This window comes from Hippocampus comes, unplaced genomic scaffold (assembly GCF_001891065.2).
Source record: "Hippocampus comes isolate QL1 unplaced genomic scaffold, H_comes_QL1_v1.1 scaffold110, whole genome shotgun sequence".
Lineage (NCBI taxonomy): Eukaryota > Metazoa > Chordata > Actinopteri > Syngnathiformes > Syngnathidae > Hippocampus > Hippocampus comes.
In genome coordinates, this window is record NW_017805498.1 from 1,132,040 (window position 1) to 1,145,794 (window position 13,755).

Genomic DNA, 13,755 nt, shown 5'->3' on the forward strand with positions numbered 1-13,755 from the left:
ATAAACCACACACTTGAGGTGTCATTACCCCGAGATGGGACTGTCTGATTGCAGAAAATCAAGCTCGGGGGTGTGGTGAGTCGTCATTTTCATGCACTTTGAATTTGCGTTGAATCGTATTTCGAAGGCATTAAACATTACTAGAGTGAATTTGCGTTGTATCGTATTTTGAAGGCATTAAACATTACCAGAGCGATAAGAGTGTTGCGACCAGATTAGACGCTCCTTGTGTTTATTATTATATTTCGAAAACACCACAGTTTTCATGCAGCTCATACCATATTATTTTGTTGTATTAATTCGCCACACCTTAAATGCCGGTCCCTGAAAATATTGTCTGACTTAAACCGGTCCGTGGGGCAAAAAAGGTTGGGGACCCCTGTACTAAACCATTAGTCAAACGCCATCATGTCTTTGGTCGTTATTACACAAACAAAAATCTCTTTACTGTTACTAGTGTTAGTGCCTCAATATGGCTACGCTCATGAAAGCAATACAACGAACTCAAACGCGTCTTCGTCCAATGTTGTCAACTAATATCCGGATAAATTTTATTTTCCTCAATTCTCCGGAGAAATTTTCATAAAAATTTGAAAAACCCGGAATTCCGGGAAAATCCGGAGGACTTTCATCTCTGCTTCTCCAACTGCACACATCACCCAAATGTTCACAAAGGACACAAAGAGTCTTGTGTCACTGAGAACGTTCTCTCCTTTGTCATTTTCCTTCTTTTACCATGCAAAGACACCCACAAACTAAGGAAGAGCTCTTCTCTGTATCACACAAACAGACATGCACGCACAAATGCACAACGTGTATACAGCAGCCTGGAAACACACATTCAGGCAAATGTAAACATGGTGCTGGACTTCAGTGTTGACCTCCCTATGCCTCTCTATTCAATCCATTGCTTTACTTTGTGTCACTAAGCCTAAAGCTATGTCAGTCAAAAGTAGGCACAAATAAGGGGCTAAAAGGCATTCGAAGAGAAACACAAAGCAAGCTGAGGATTGAGAAGAATGAGTTGCAGGCAGTAAAGGAGTGAGAAATCCACAAGAGGAAAATTAGACTTCAAAATAAAGAAAGAAAAACAGAAGCAAGCATCCTGATGAAAAGTGAAATGAGACACAGACAACGAATGTAATGATTTTGGATTGGGAATAGTTGTGTTGTTCATAGGGAATTTCATTCTCACGTTCAGAATGATACCCTTGAGCAATGGATGCTCAATGATTTTTACTACTGGGCAATAACTCCCGAAAGCTGCCCTAATTCAGACCTAATAGACAACACCAGGACAGGAAAAGAGTGGCATTCAGAACACCATCATTTTAACTGAGAAAAAGGTTAATTTTGTTTCCCCACATAAACCTGCAACACTGGCCGACGGAAAGGTATGGAATGAGGATAACACATCAACACACATACGTCCATCCACTCAACTTTGATACTTGTGGAGGTGGTGTTTTTTACTGCTGGACTAACTGTCATATGCAGTCTATTTAAGTAAAGAAGATTAGCACCTGTGGACCAAGTATATGTGCCACAAAAAAGGAAAACGTCTCTTCTTGCAACCTCTACAAGCTTAGCAAATTTGCTGTAAATGCTGTCACGGTTGAGCAAAACTTCATTTTTGTTTTCTTAGACTCTACATCTACATACCTGTGTAATATTATTTGGGTTTCAATTACAAGTACCAGTAATAGCCTAACATAGAAAGGATTTTTAGTAAACTATATGAACTATTGATCTGACAGTATTTCCGCAGCAATTTGTGGAGGGCTCAAACATGGCCCCAGGAAGAAACCGCACAATTTTTTGAGCAGATGCCACTCTTGAAGGGGACATATGGAATACATTCTTTTTAACTGCTTGCATACAGTGCAGTTAGTTGGGTCTCCGGGGTGTCTTTCACAAGACAACCAAGTAAATAGTAGTTTTGTTATCTGCCTACAGTATTGCTGAAAATGTGTTTGTGAGTGAGGCATTCTGAATTCTGCAAATTATGTTGTCACAACTTGGCTAATTTATGTAAAGGCACCAAGTTTGTCCATCCTCCTATGCGAAGATTAGTTTTTTTTCCCCCCTGGCAAAACTGGTCCACGTTTTCTCTTGATAATAAAGCTAGGCAGACACTGAAGTGGTGTTTTCAACTTCCTTCTCACTGTATGTGGGAATTGCCTACCGCAAAAAAGTCAAAGCGCACGATTGAAGTACCCACACCATATGGACCACCACAAAGCCAAAGGCATGACATAATATTGCCCTCATTGTTTGTGTTGTTGCTGCTTCATTTCAGCCTTGGGGGTGCAAGCTTTCTTACCGCCACCAGTGAATCACAAGCCAGGACCTGAAGATGTAAATCCATGCAGTGGGTAGGATAGTGGCTTCCTTACACAAAGCTAGTGTGGGTTCGATTCCCGGTCAATGCCCAATTCACAATTGTCTTGTGATTGACTGGCATTCAGGCTGTAATCCACTTCCATTCTAGCTCTGCTGGGACGGATTCCTGCTTCCTCTGTAACACTGAGCGGGATAAGCAGTATAGAAAATGGATATTTGGATGCATGGACCAAAGGTTCTTCTGTAAATAGGATTTTTCATGCGTAAAACTCAAACTAATGAATGGAAACGTTGATATGTCCATCGATTTGAAACTCAAGAAAATAACGGTAAAGATAATGACATAAGAAAAGTCAAAGTGAGATCGCCACCACCCCCACCTCAGTGTCATGAGGCGACAGTACAGTATATGGAAGATATATTGAGTGAGTAGGCATATTCCGAAAAGCTTCCAAGTGAGCACTCAAATCTGTCTGCTTTGGTCACACCTAACCAGGAAATGAGTTTCCCTGACTGAATTTGAATATGGAGCCAACTTGTGAGAAAAAAGTCACACAGATGGGCGAAGTGTTCCATATCGTCAGATTATTTCAAACAGAAGCAGTCACTGATGTTCTACTCCGAATTGGCTTGCCACACTTTTTTATCCCGATACTTGCAGGCAGATACGAATGTGTGACAGACTGAAGTTCAAACGAAAAAAAGATTCCGATTGAGAACGCAATGGGGGAGGTGTGGGAGGCTGGCAAAGGAGCGTTTGTTTTCATTGCAGAGGCTGGCATGTCTGTGTGTGTCCACGGTTTGTCTATCTCAATCTCTCTCAGTCTCTCGCTCTCTGTTGAGACGGTAAACACAGAGGCTACAGAGTGCCTGCACAAGCAAACTCAGACCTTGTTCAAACACTAGCGCAAACACACACACACACACACACACACACACACACACACACACACACAAAGAAGCAAAGCTGGAGGCAAAAGCGGGCTCAGACACACACCCAAGATCCCAGGAGAAAACAGATAAAAATGATACGGTCCACAATGGTATCTGCTTGTATTGTTATTGTGTACGTGTAAACACAATGTATATCTTCATAATCAAATCAAAAGCAGTGACACAGGATTGAATTGAATACATGAAAAAAAATCTATTCTTAAAATGAAACTTTCCAGAGTAAAATCACAGGCAGAGACGCAGACAGATTGAAATGTCACGTCGACACTTAAGAATGAGCTGACTTTTAATAGTGACAACGTCTCGATGAAGACCTCGGGGCACTGACAGTTTGCCTTGAGCTTTCCTTCAATCAAAGCCCTGCGTTTAGTGCAAAATTCCACGAGGAAATCCGGGTTTCACCAGTAGTGCATAGTGGTGCCACAATGAATGTTGTGCTTATCCCAACCAAAGCAACGCTGGAACAACTTCAAGCAGCTACCGTACTGAAAAAAAGAGAAGTTGAATCAAGCAAATTGAAAAAAAAAAAAGCCTCTCTAAGCCACACCCTAGGAATTCACACTGACCAATTACAGCACAGCACAGAACAGGTTGACAGATTATTTGATGTATTTGTGCCCTTTTCAAAGGCTAATTATTTTCTTAGACAGTATAACATGCTTGTACACACATCATCCCGAGAAGTTGAAGGAATTTCCAGCAGCCAAAAACTAACCCAGATACCGTAAATGCAGGCTTTGCACTGTCATTTCAATCCCTGAAGAATCAAGACACATCTTTGTCTGCTCCAAGGTATGCAACAATATCCATTCATCCATTTTCAATACTGCTTAACCTGAGCAGGACCGCAGGATGCAATAATATATCATAAAGAACCAAATTTAAAAAAATACCTGTATTACCTTTAATATAATGGGATGGTCAGTCATGGTAGTTACGTTATATTGATCTTAGTACTGTGTTCCAGTGCTGGCACACACAATGTATTCTTGCCCAAAAAAAAAAAAAAAACAACAATTTGGGTTTAGTTGCACTTTAAATGGTTGATATGTTTGATGGACCAGTTCCTCAGACAAGTTTATTCGTACCAGTATCAGTTGAAATGATGTTACTTCCGCCGATGTGCCGAGTGCTGACAAAACTTTCTGTTGACTGAAAATCGCAATTTCATAAGATGTTATAGCCGAAGGTAACCAAATTGTGAATAAAGGAATACGGGTGAGCCCAGAAATCCGAAACAGCATTATAATTTCCCAGCACAGAATTGATATGATTGAAGTACAGTGTGTGTGTTTATATTTTTTGAAATGTAGTGTATTGTATCAGTCGGTCTACAAGAAAAGGTAATATTGTCGAAAATGGGCAACGAGGCAGGTTGAGTGTGGCCTGTCACTATTGTTTTGTTATCGAGCATTTGTTGTAACGGTCCTGTTCTTGTGTTTCTCCAGCAGGTGGCAGAGGAGGGCTGTCCCTCCAGCTTGCACACTTGCTGCCAATGTAATCAGCCGACAAGTACTACTATACTATAAATACTATACGCGATTGGATTTATTCCTGTCTATTTATTGACAGGAAATGTTGGTTTATGTTTTATCCTTGCCTTTTTTTGCAAGAGTTTTTTTGTCTTCTCGTTTTCCTGGTGTTGTATGAGAATTCTTTGTTGAACTTTGTCGGTCCTGCAACCAATTTTGTTTTTTTGTCAATTCTTTTTTTGTCAATTCTTTCCGAGTTCACCTATCTGGAGTCCAATTCTGTCCGGAGCTTTGCCGAAACCTGACATTTGTTAGCTAAGAAGACATCCTACAAACACTAAATAGCAAAGAGGGCTTAAACCATGATATTGACGATATTGATTTATTTTCAGTTTTTAAAAAATGTTACACCAGGTGTCACCAACTTTTTCGAAACTGAGCGTAGACTACTTCTTGGGGGCAGATTAATGCAAAGGGCTACCACTTTGATACACACTTCTGAAATAACGCATTTGCTTAAACTGCAGTTATATGTGATCATTAATAATTTATTCAATTGATTTGTATGAAGACAGTGAATATGTTAATGATTTCTCACAATAATTGTGTCTGGCTGCAGCCACCATTTCCAGCACACGCTCCCCACCCCTCTGCAGCCACCGTCGAAAGCCTGGAAATGTTGTCATTTATTGCACACTTAAGAGACGCTCATTTGACTATAGGCAGAAGACAACAGCCACTACTCTTAATATACTTCAAACAATGTCAGCCCTTCTTAAAACTGGATGTGACTTACTTTTGAGCAACTTGTTGAGAGTTTTGTACGTTTCTTAAGGAGCAGACTCGCTTTACTTGGCCGTGAAGGATTAATTGAGCATTGAAAGCCAAAGCTGCTCTTTGAAGCTCTTTTTTTGCAGCTAATGTTTCTAAACAATTGCTTCAACAGAATATAACTGTTTGACAGAGGAGAAAAATTTTTTTTTTTCTTCTAAGCGAACTGAATAACGCTGGTATCTGGAAAAACATGTCTTTTCATGAAGGACGTTTGCCAAAAATGCTCACGACTAGGAGCTGTTACTTTAGTAAATCAGCATGGAGAAGTGCCAGAGCTACACGGTGAAACTGTGAAACGAAATTTGTGTCTGGACAGTGTCGTAACATTTTTTTTTTAGCATACGTAGATGCATCATCATGGGAGAGGATGAGATAAGAAGGAAGAAATGGTGGTGCTCTTCAAGTTGTACTTTCACAAGGGGGAAACCATGTTGAACTTTCGTCAAAATGAAACTGTGCTACATTAAAAACGTCAACTGGCGCATGTCTCACTTTTCCGATTGTGTGTTATTGTTGTTTTGAAATAAAGCGCGGGTGCAGGGAGGAGTGGCTGAGAATGGTGGCTGCAGCCAGTCTTTCTTGCAGTAATCCGGAAACAGATACATATGTGACACTTTATTTCTTTATTTCCCTAACAGTGTTTACATTTCACTTTTACAACGTTCCTAGAAAATCACAATGTGTCTTCACTGCTGAACTATTTTTCAAACAGGCCCGCAGCCTACTGGTGTGGTCTTTGGAGGCTAACTGGTGCCCCCGAGCACCACATCGGTGAACCCTGTGCTACACAAATACTACCTGTATGTCATAAATTTAGTGCCCCAATCCATTTTCGAACACTTGGGAATTGAATTTCTCTCATCTCTTGTGAGTTTTCATCAGTTTGTGTTAACGTGTACACAGCAGGCTGCAATTTCTCTTATATGGGGACCAGTTAGGGGACACACATACATGCATGCAAGGGGAAATTCAGAGTGAAGAGCCACGCAAAGCGTGCCGCACCACTTCAGCTGGCATGGTGAGGATAATGCCTTGCTCAAGGGCACCCCAACAGTTGCCAGAGAGCAGACAAGCATCTTTCCAACAACCAGCTGCCTTTTTTTTGCCATAGTTAGTGGGATTGAACCTGTGTCATCCAACTCCAAAGCCCAAGTACTGACAGACTGATCTGTGAAGCCCACCTCACCTTCACATCTCCCTTCATTTTTGTTTAATGTGAGTCAGCAGACATGTGACAACATTTAAAATGCCTCTGATTAACCCCAAATAAACTTCAGATGTTCCTCTAGGCTTTTCGGGACATTTTTTTTCCTGCTTCTTAGCAGCAGTCTGAAGGTATTGTGCTCACACTGACTGGTATTTGGAACTGCTCAGAATGCCCTCCACCTTGACTAAGGCCCAAGTTCCCAAGTTCCAGCTTAAGAAGAACAGCCCCAAAGCATGATGCTGCCACCACATTATCTCAGTTGTTAAAGCCAAAAACTTTGAAATGCTTTATCTTGGTCTCAATTTTAATATTTGAACAAGTGTGTGTATATTTTTTTATTCCTACTGTATGTGTATGTAAATAATTTAAAAATTAAGAATGTGGTAAGAGTAGCAAGACATGTTGATGAATAATGATGCTACGGTAACAGGCAAACCAAGGTGATGGAATAAAGTTGCCTCACACCAGTCGTCCTCGAATGAATATTTAATACTCAGATCTGTGCAAAGCAGGGTAATATTCATGTAAATATGAAGTGAAAACAACAGCGTTGTTCACTGAAAGGTCATAAATAAGCATGAACCCGTCCTTGTGAAGTCTTAATAATATAAAAGAAAGAGAGGCGCACGACTGAGCATCCAAAACATGATTGTGTGTTTGGTGTTTGGGTACTTAGCGAGAAAATAATTACTTTCAGATCACATTTGGGTGTGATTATCTTTCTTATCAGCTCAACATCTTTCCAATCCCTGCACACAGCCAACAGAGGCTAGTCCTCAAAGCCCTCGAAGTTCTGTTAAGCTTTGCGTGTTTGCCTTGATCTGAAACCTTTGCTTTGGATGAGGCACTTTATAACTATTATGTTTGTTTATCCCCTGCTAAACTAGAACCCTTGATAATTTGTGCTGGATAATATATCAAGTCTGCTCATCTCGCCGCTTATCCAAATATGCTCCGTTTGTCTCCCTGAGCAATAACATGTTGCTGCCCTAGATAAATATGACCCATGTCCCACCCGAATGTAAGGATGTCTGGGAAAAACACACAAGCAGCCCACACGTCTCCTTGCGAACATTTGCCGTTTACATTGGCACAAAATTACTCAGTTACAAACAAAGAATGTTAAACCGGATTAAATTGAACAGAGAACAGAGTGCACCCTAGTTCTCAAAGTGATTGCCACCAGACCCCCACAAGTCACACAGTTCTTTCACCACTTGAAAATCGAAACTCAAAACCTACCTGTTCAAGACCGCCCACTGTCTTTAATTCCACTGCCCTGTATTTTTACTGATTGTTTATTTCCTCTGTAAAATTCTGCGTTTCATGTTGTTTTATTAATGGACAGTTGCCCTGAGGAACTCCAAAGGTGCTTACTAATAAAATGTATTACCGTATTTTCCGCACTAAAAGGCGCACAGGATTATGAGGCGCACCTTCAATGAATGACCTATTTAGTATTTTTTTTTTCATATATTGGACGCACTGGATTATAAGGCGCAGTCTACAATGCATCCACTAGATGGAGCTACGTTCCTTCCGTTCGACTCGAGAGGTGTTCATGACGGCCTCCAAAAAATGTAAATTAACGAGTACTTCAATAAAACTACGAAAATTAAAAATAATGCATCAAAACAGAAAATCAAGCAAGGAAATCAGAAAATAAATTATATAGCCCCCCAACAGAATTTATTTTGGCACTTCCTTGAGCGTAGCTGCAACAGTCAGTAAATTGGAGGAGACTGGACTGTCTCAGAAGTGTTTGTTATTTATTCCTTTGTTGTGTACTGTATTTACAAACGAGGAAATCACAAAATAAATTCTGTAGTGGGGCTACAGAATTTATTTTGTGAGTTCCTCGTTTGATTTTCTGTTTTGATGCATTATTTTCAATTTTCGTAGTTTCATTGAAGGAATCATTGATTTACGTTTTTCCGAGGCGGTCATGAACGCCTCTCGAGTCGAACGGAAGAAGAGAAGGCACGGAGACAGACAAAGACATACCTGTATTTGTTGAGACTGTGAAAACCATTAATAAAGTGTGCGTTAAAAAAAAACAAAAAAAAAACACCACAGCTCTTCTTTTTTCGGAGCTGCAACAAAAACTTATTTAATAAAGCAACGACACAGTTCAGTGAACCAACAACAAGTTATAACATTGTAAGCATGTCTCCAGCAAGGAGCCATATTGGGGTCGACATATTACCGTAATGACCATACACAAGGCGCACCAGATTGTAAGGCGCACTGTGAGCTTTTAAGAAAATGGAAGACTTTTTGGTGCGCCTTATAGTGCGGAAAATACGGTATGTAGATTTGTGTAATACGTTATTGACAAGTGATGATCAGTCATGATGTGCAGTTAATGAAATAGAAATAGAAATAATAGTGCCAGAATTTGCCAAGATCAAACTTGGAGTGCGAGCGGATAGACTGTGCAGAGTACCGTAGCTGTGTTGTCTTTACAGCAGAAGTGGCTGCATGATTTTTTTTTTTTTTTTTTTAATGAAGTGTCACAGACATTAACTTCTATTAAACTTTGTCGAACATAATTATGATAACAATCAGCTTATTTCAAATTTTAAAAAAAGTGAAGCTTGTTTAAGCCAAACTGTCACTTTCATCCTGAAGCTCATCTAATTATCGTTTTGATACGACTGTGACTCATAGAGGACAGCTTAATAGATGAATAAAATCATCCTAAAACATTTCACTTTTTCCACGAGTTTTAAATTCCGATTAAGTGTGCCTGTAGCAGTATCCAAGGGGCCCTCTTCTCCGTGGCAATTATAATCGTTAAACCAAGGGTCACCAATCTTTTTGAAAGTGAGACCGACTTCTTGGTTACGCTTGAATGCAAAGGGCTACTAGTTTGATGCACACTTTTGAAAAAACAAGTTTACTCAAATTACCTCGTGGCTGTCCTGTTCTTCTTGCTAATGTTCAGATTGCTTCTTCTACTGTAAAGCCTGTACTTTAGTTCATGAAGTCTCCTAAGAACAGTAGACTTTGCTATCTAAACTCCTGCCCTGTGGAGGTCTGATATTACTAACACCTGTTTCTTCTTTGCAGCTGTCACAGTGCTTCTTTCGTCAACTGCTGCTGTTTTCCTTGATCTACTTGTTCAAAATCTGTTAGTAGAGCAATGCTTTCTTCTTCGGTACATTCTGAATAGTCGTATTGGCTATGGCCAATGTTTGTACAACGGGTTTAATTGATTCTCCATCGTTCAGCTTCTCAATTGTTTACTTTTCATACATGCTCAGATTTTGCTGGTTAAACCTCTAAGACAAATCTGACACTCAACATAAACATCCACCATTTTTTTAAGACACACCTATGTAACAAAACTGTCAGTGACATGTATACATTTGCTTTGATTATAAATAGGCTGGTTCGTCCAAAAAGTGCCATATGTTAAGGTGAAACATTGATCTCTTGTCTTGCATTCATCTTTTGATGTCAAATTCAAAATTCTTCCGTCGGAATGTACGGATACCATTTCTTTCAGCCCTAGTACAATTGCGACTTCCATTTGAGTCCAAGCGGAGACTGACTACTAATATTTGCTAACGCCAATACGTCTTGTAATTGTGAATAGAAATGATGTTTTATTATCAAATATTGTTAAAAAAAAAACACAAATTTCGCTTGAACATGGCATCTGTTTTCACCCAAAAGTAACACTTTTTAGAATAACGTGTCATTCCAACACGATGACAACAATGGGTAACTTCGATCGCACTTTTCTACCTTCAAGGTAGTCAAAGCAATTTAACACTGTCAGCAATTTAACAGTGTCGCCTCATTTACCGACAAAATGGCTCCTGACAGTTAATGAAAACCGTTAGGTGCGCATTACCTGGTAAAATATGAACCACAAACAGAATATGCACACATAATTATCAACTATTCTGGACCATGAAAGAAACAGGACTCACAACACTGTGCATGTGGGGCGGGTCGAGAGATCGCAGATTTCAAATGATTTGAGAAAAAGATAGCATTGTGATTTTTCTGAGAGATATTGCGATTTAGATTCATTTCATTTCTTCATATCAGGCTTCAGTGCAATATTCACTTTGTACAGCAGCATTTACAAGCATGACAGAAACTTCAATGATACCATCAAAAACTTAAAAGCTACGACTAATCATTCTCGGACACTAAAGAGGCTTTGTGAAGGTGGCAGTCCTTTTTCAAGCTTCTTAAAATGGTTTCATAAGCAAGACCTACTGCTTGCAGTCATTAATGTATTCAACGTGTAATCGTGATTGTAAGCATAGATTCTTTTTAAGCAAAAGCGCTTGAGGGAAACAGTGTGTGACATTTTGAAACGACAAAAGAATAACACAGAGATGGTGTAATAGAGAACAGAGGCTTTGCTTTCCGAGTTACTGGCACCATAAAATAAGCTCTTTGCTGTGTTTGCTTCGAGTCTTGTTATGGCCAGCATGTAGAAACCCAACCACAGATGTGTGTTCCTGTTTACACTACACGAGAGATAATTGAGTCTTTCTGCTCAGTGACTCTCAACTTCTCAACCGGGGCTGTGTTGCTACTTGGCAAAATATCTCCCATGTTTGGCCTGCGCCCACTGAAGCGCTCTCTATTTACCTCTTTATCCACCAGAACTTCCTCTTTGTCACAACTCCCACCTCTCCTCCCTTCCGTCTTCCACTAGAACTATTATCTGTTATTCATCTGGAAGAACGCCATGTCTGCCTCACACAGTCGAGCTGCCCTAAACACCTGACAATATTTTAGCTCTTCCCAACATTCGATCTGTTTCACAGAAGAGATATGTTCCACCTCTTAGCCACCCTTCCACAGTCATGCAAGTTCATCCATCTGAAATCTCAAATTCAAATTGGACAGATTCCCTTCCTGTGTCTCACCTGGAACTGGCCGGTGTAGTCTTCATCTGTCGTACCCTCCCTGCCCTCCTTCAGTGCAATGAGGGTAAAACCTCTGAAATATGCAGGGCTGGTTGCCAAGAGGATCACTGTGGGGAGGACGGAGAGTGTGTATTAACACCTTGGACACACTGAGCAGTAAAGAGGCTTTACTACATTGACACATCAGGGTCACGCTGCAATGATGCAGGATCACCCTGAATGATGCTGGCGGGAAACCAGCATTCCTGTCAGCATCAGCATGATGTGGAAGAATGAGCACTGTAAATGGGGACTTAGCATCTCACTGTGGAAGTGAGGACACCTTGAAAATCCAAGAGAAATGTGAAAAGAACGAGCAAATAAATGCAGTTTGTTGTCAGCTCACTATTTTGAGTAAAAACGTTGATTAATCATTTTCATTCTATATAAACCCTGCAATATTCAGATAACAGACAATAGTCACGAGGCATCTTTAGCAGGCTTCGATGTATCTAGTATCTAATTTGAGACCTCATTTCACCCAAATTGCAAAATAGGAATGAGACTGAATATGAGCTATTCAAGGAGATGAGGCGACAAACTGTTAAAATATCCGGCAGTTCCCTCACTTTATGCTGTAACATTGTTCTCTCAAGCTAATAATATGAATCAAGCACAGCGGGGGTCAAACATACAGTTCGCGGGCGGGATTATGCACGGAAATAGGTGTAATCAGACCCGCGAGATGATTTGGTGAAGTTGAAGAATAAGTCCAGCCTGTCTGAATACAAAGCTGCCCCAAATTCGTCAGATAGCCACTGTTAGTTGTAGGCAAGTAAGATACGTCTTTATATTTATTTTTTTTAATTCATGTTGCAAAATTCAAAGAGATGGTCATTCTGCAAGATATTAACATGCAATGCTCAGATTAGCAAATCAGGTTACGGTTTGTTTTAAAGAAAATGTTTTTTTTTTTAGGTGCAACATAAATTAAATATGAATGTGTTAAATATGGCACCTACAACTACTGCTCACACAAACACAGATGACAAGGATTAACATCCATGTAATATCATTAACTGCATTGCACCACACAATTCTTTCTGGGAACCATAGATATGTAAAATAGATACGTGTGACATGCCCGACCGAGCCCTGGGCAACGTTAAAGCCCATCCGGGCAAAGGGTTGCTGCTTTCTATGTTCGTAACGTCAGAAAAACAAACAAAACAAAAAAAATCCAACATGCATTTTCTGTATTGACAGCACACGCTTTTGTGTTGACATAAAAGTATGTTTCATAAAAATAGGTTGTGAAATGAGCAAGTTATGGCCTATTTTTACTGCGCTTAGATTGCCTTGAACGGCTGGCACCGACGTCTGTGAGCTGGGCTGCTACCTGTCACGTCGATTGAAGCACTCTTGCTTTTGTAACAAGCTAATAGCTCGATGATCGCTGAAGTGATAGACAGTGAGTAACCACACGAGCATTCCCATGATCTTTAGCATCTATCTTTGTCGCCGCTCGGCGCAGATAAAAGCCTTTGATCGCTGCAAAACAATAGGATCGCAATTTGGGCCTGTACCGGGCATTTAGCTCAGCCTTGTACCGTATTGGCCCGAATATAAGACGGCCCTGATTATAAGACGAGCCCCTCTTTTTCAAGACTCAAGTTTGAAAAAAGACTTTTTGAACACCAAATCAATTTTTATACAGAAAATAATTACATTACATCTGAAACAAATGATTATAACAATATATTTGAGAGAAAAAGCATGTTATTTTGCCTCATTCAAATCTAAAGTGCAATCACATTCGTAAATGAATGGCTTCTGGTTTTTGAAATGTAAATTACATCATAACTTCTCCTCAGCTGCTGATTAACCTGGCCGATCTTCGACCCACTTTTCTCCAGATTGTCACTACGTTTCTCCATTTTCTATTATCTCTTCTCTTATTTTCTTCTCTTTTCCTTCTTACCGCTATTTTTTATTTTTCTTCTTCGTGCTACCGCTATTTTTATTTTTATTCTTTGTGGCAGGGGGTCCCTTTGGCCTGGGGGGGCAA

General features: G+C 40.1%; 1 protein-coding gene across 2 annotated transcripts in view; it reads right to left on the reverse strand.

Annotated features, from left to right (window-relative positions):
- The window catches only part of spon1b (spondin 1b), an 89,842-nt gene that overhangs the window by 70,933 nt on the left and 5,154 nt on the right, over nucleotides 1-13,755 (reverse strand). For both annotated transcript variants that reach the window (XM_019876922.1, XM_019876921.1), the window contains exon 2: nucleotides 11,709-11,815. In XM_019876922.1, the coding sequence (XP_019732481.1) occupies nucleotides 11,709-11,815 (107 nt within the window). The remainder of the gene's footprint in view (nucleotides 1-11,708; nucleotides 11,816-13,755) is intronic.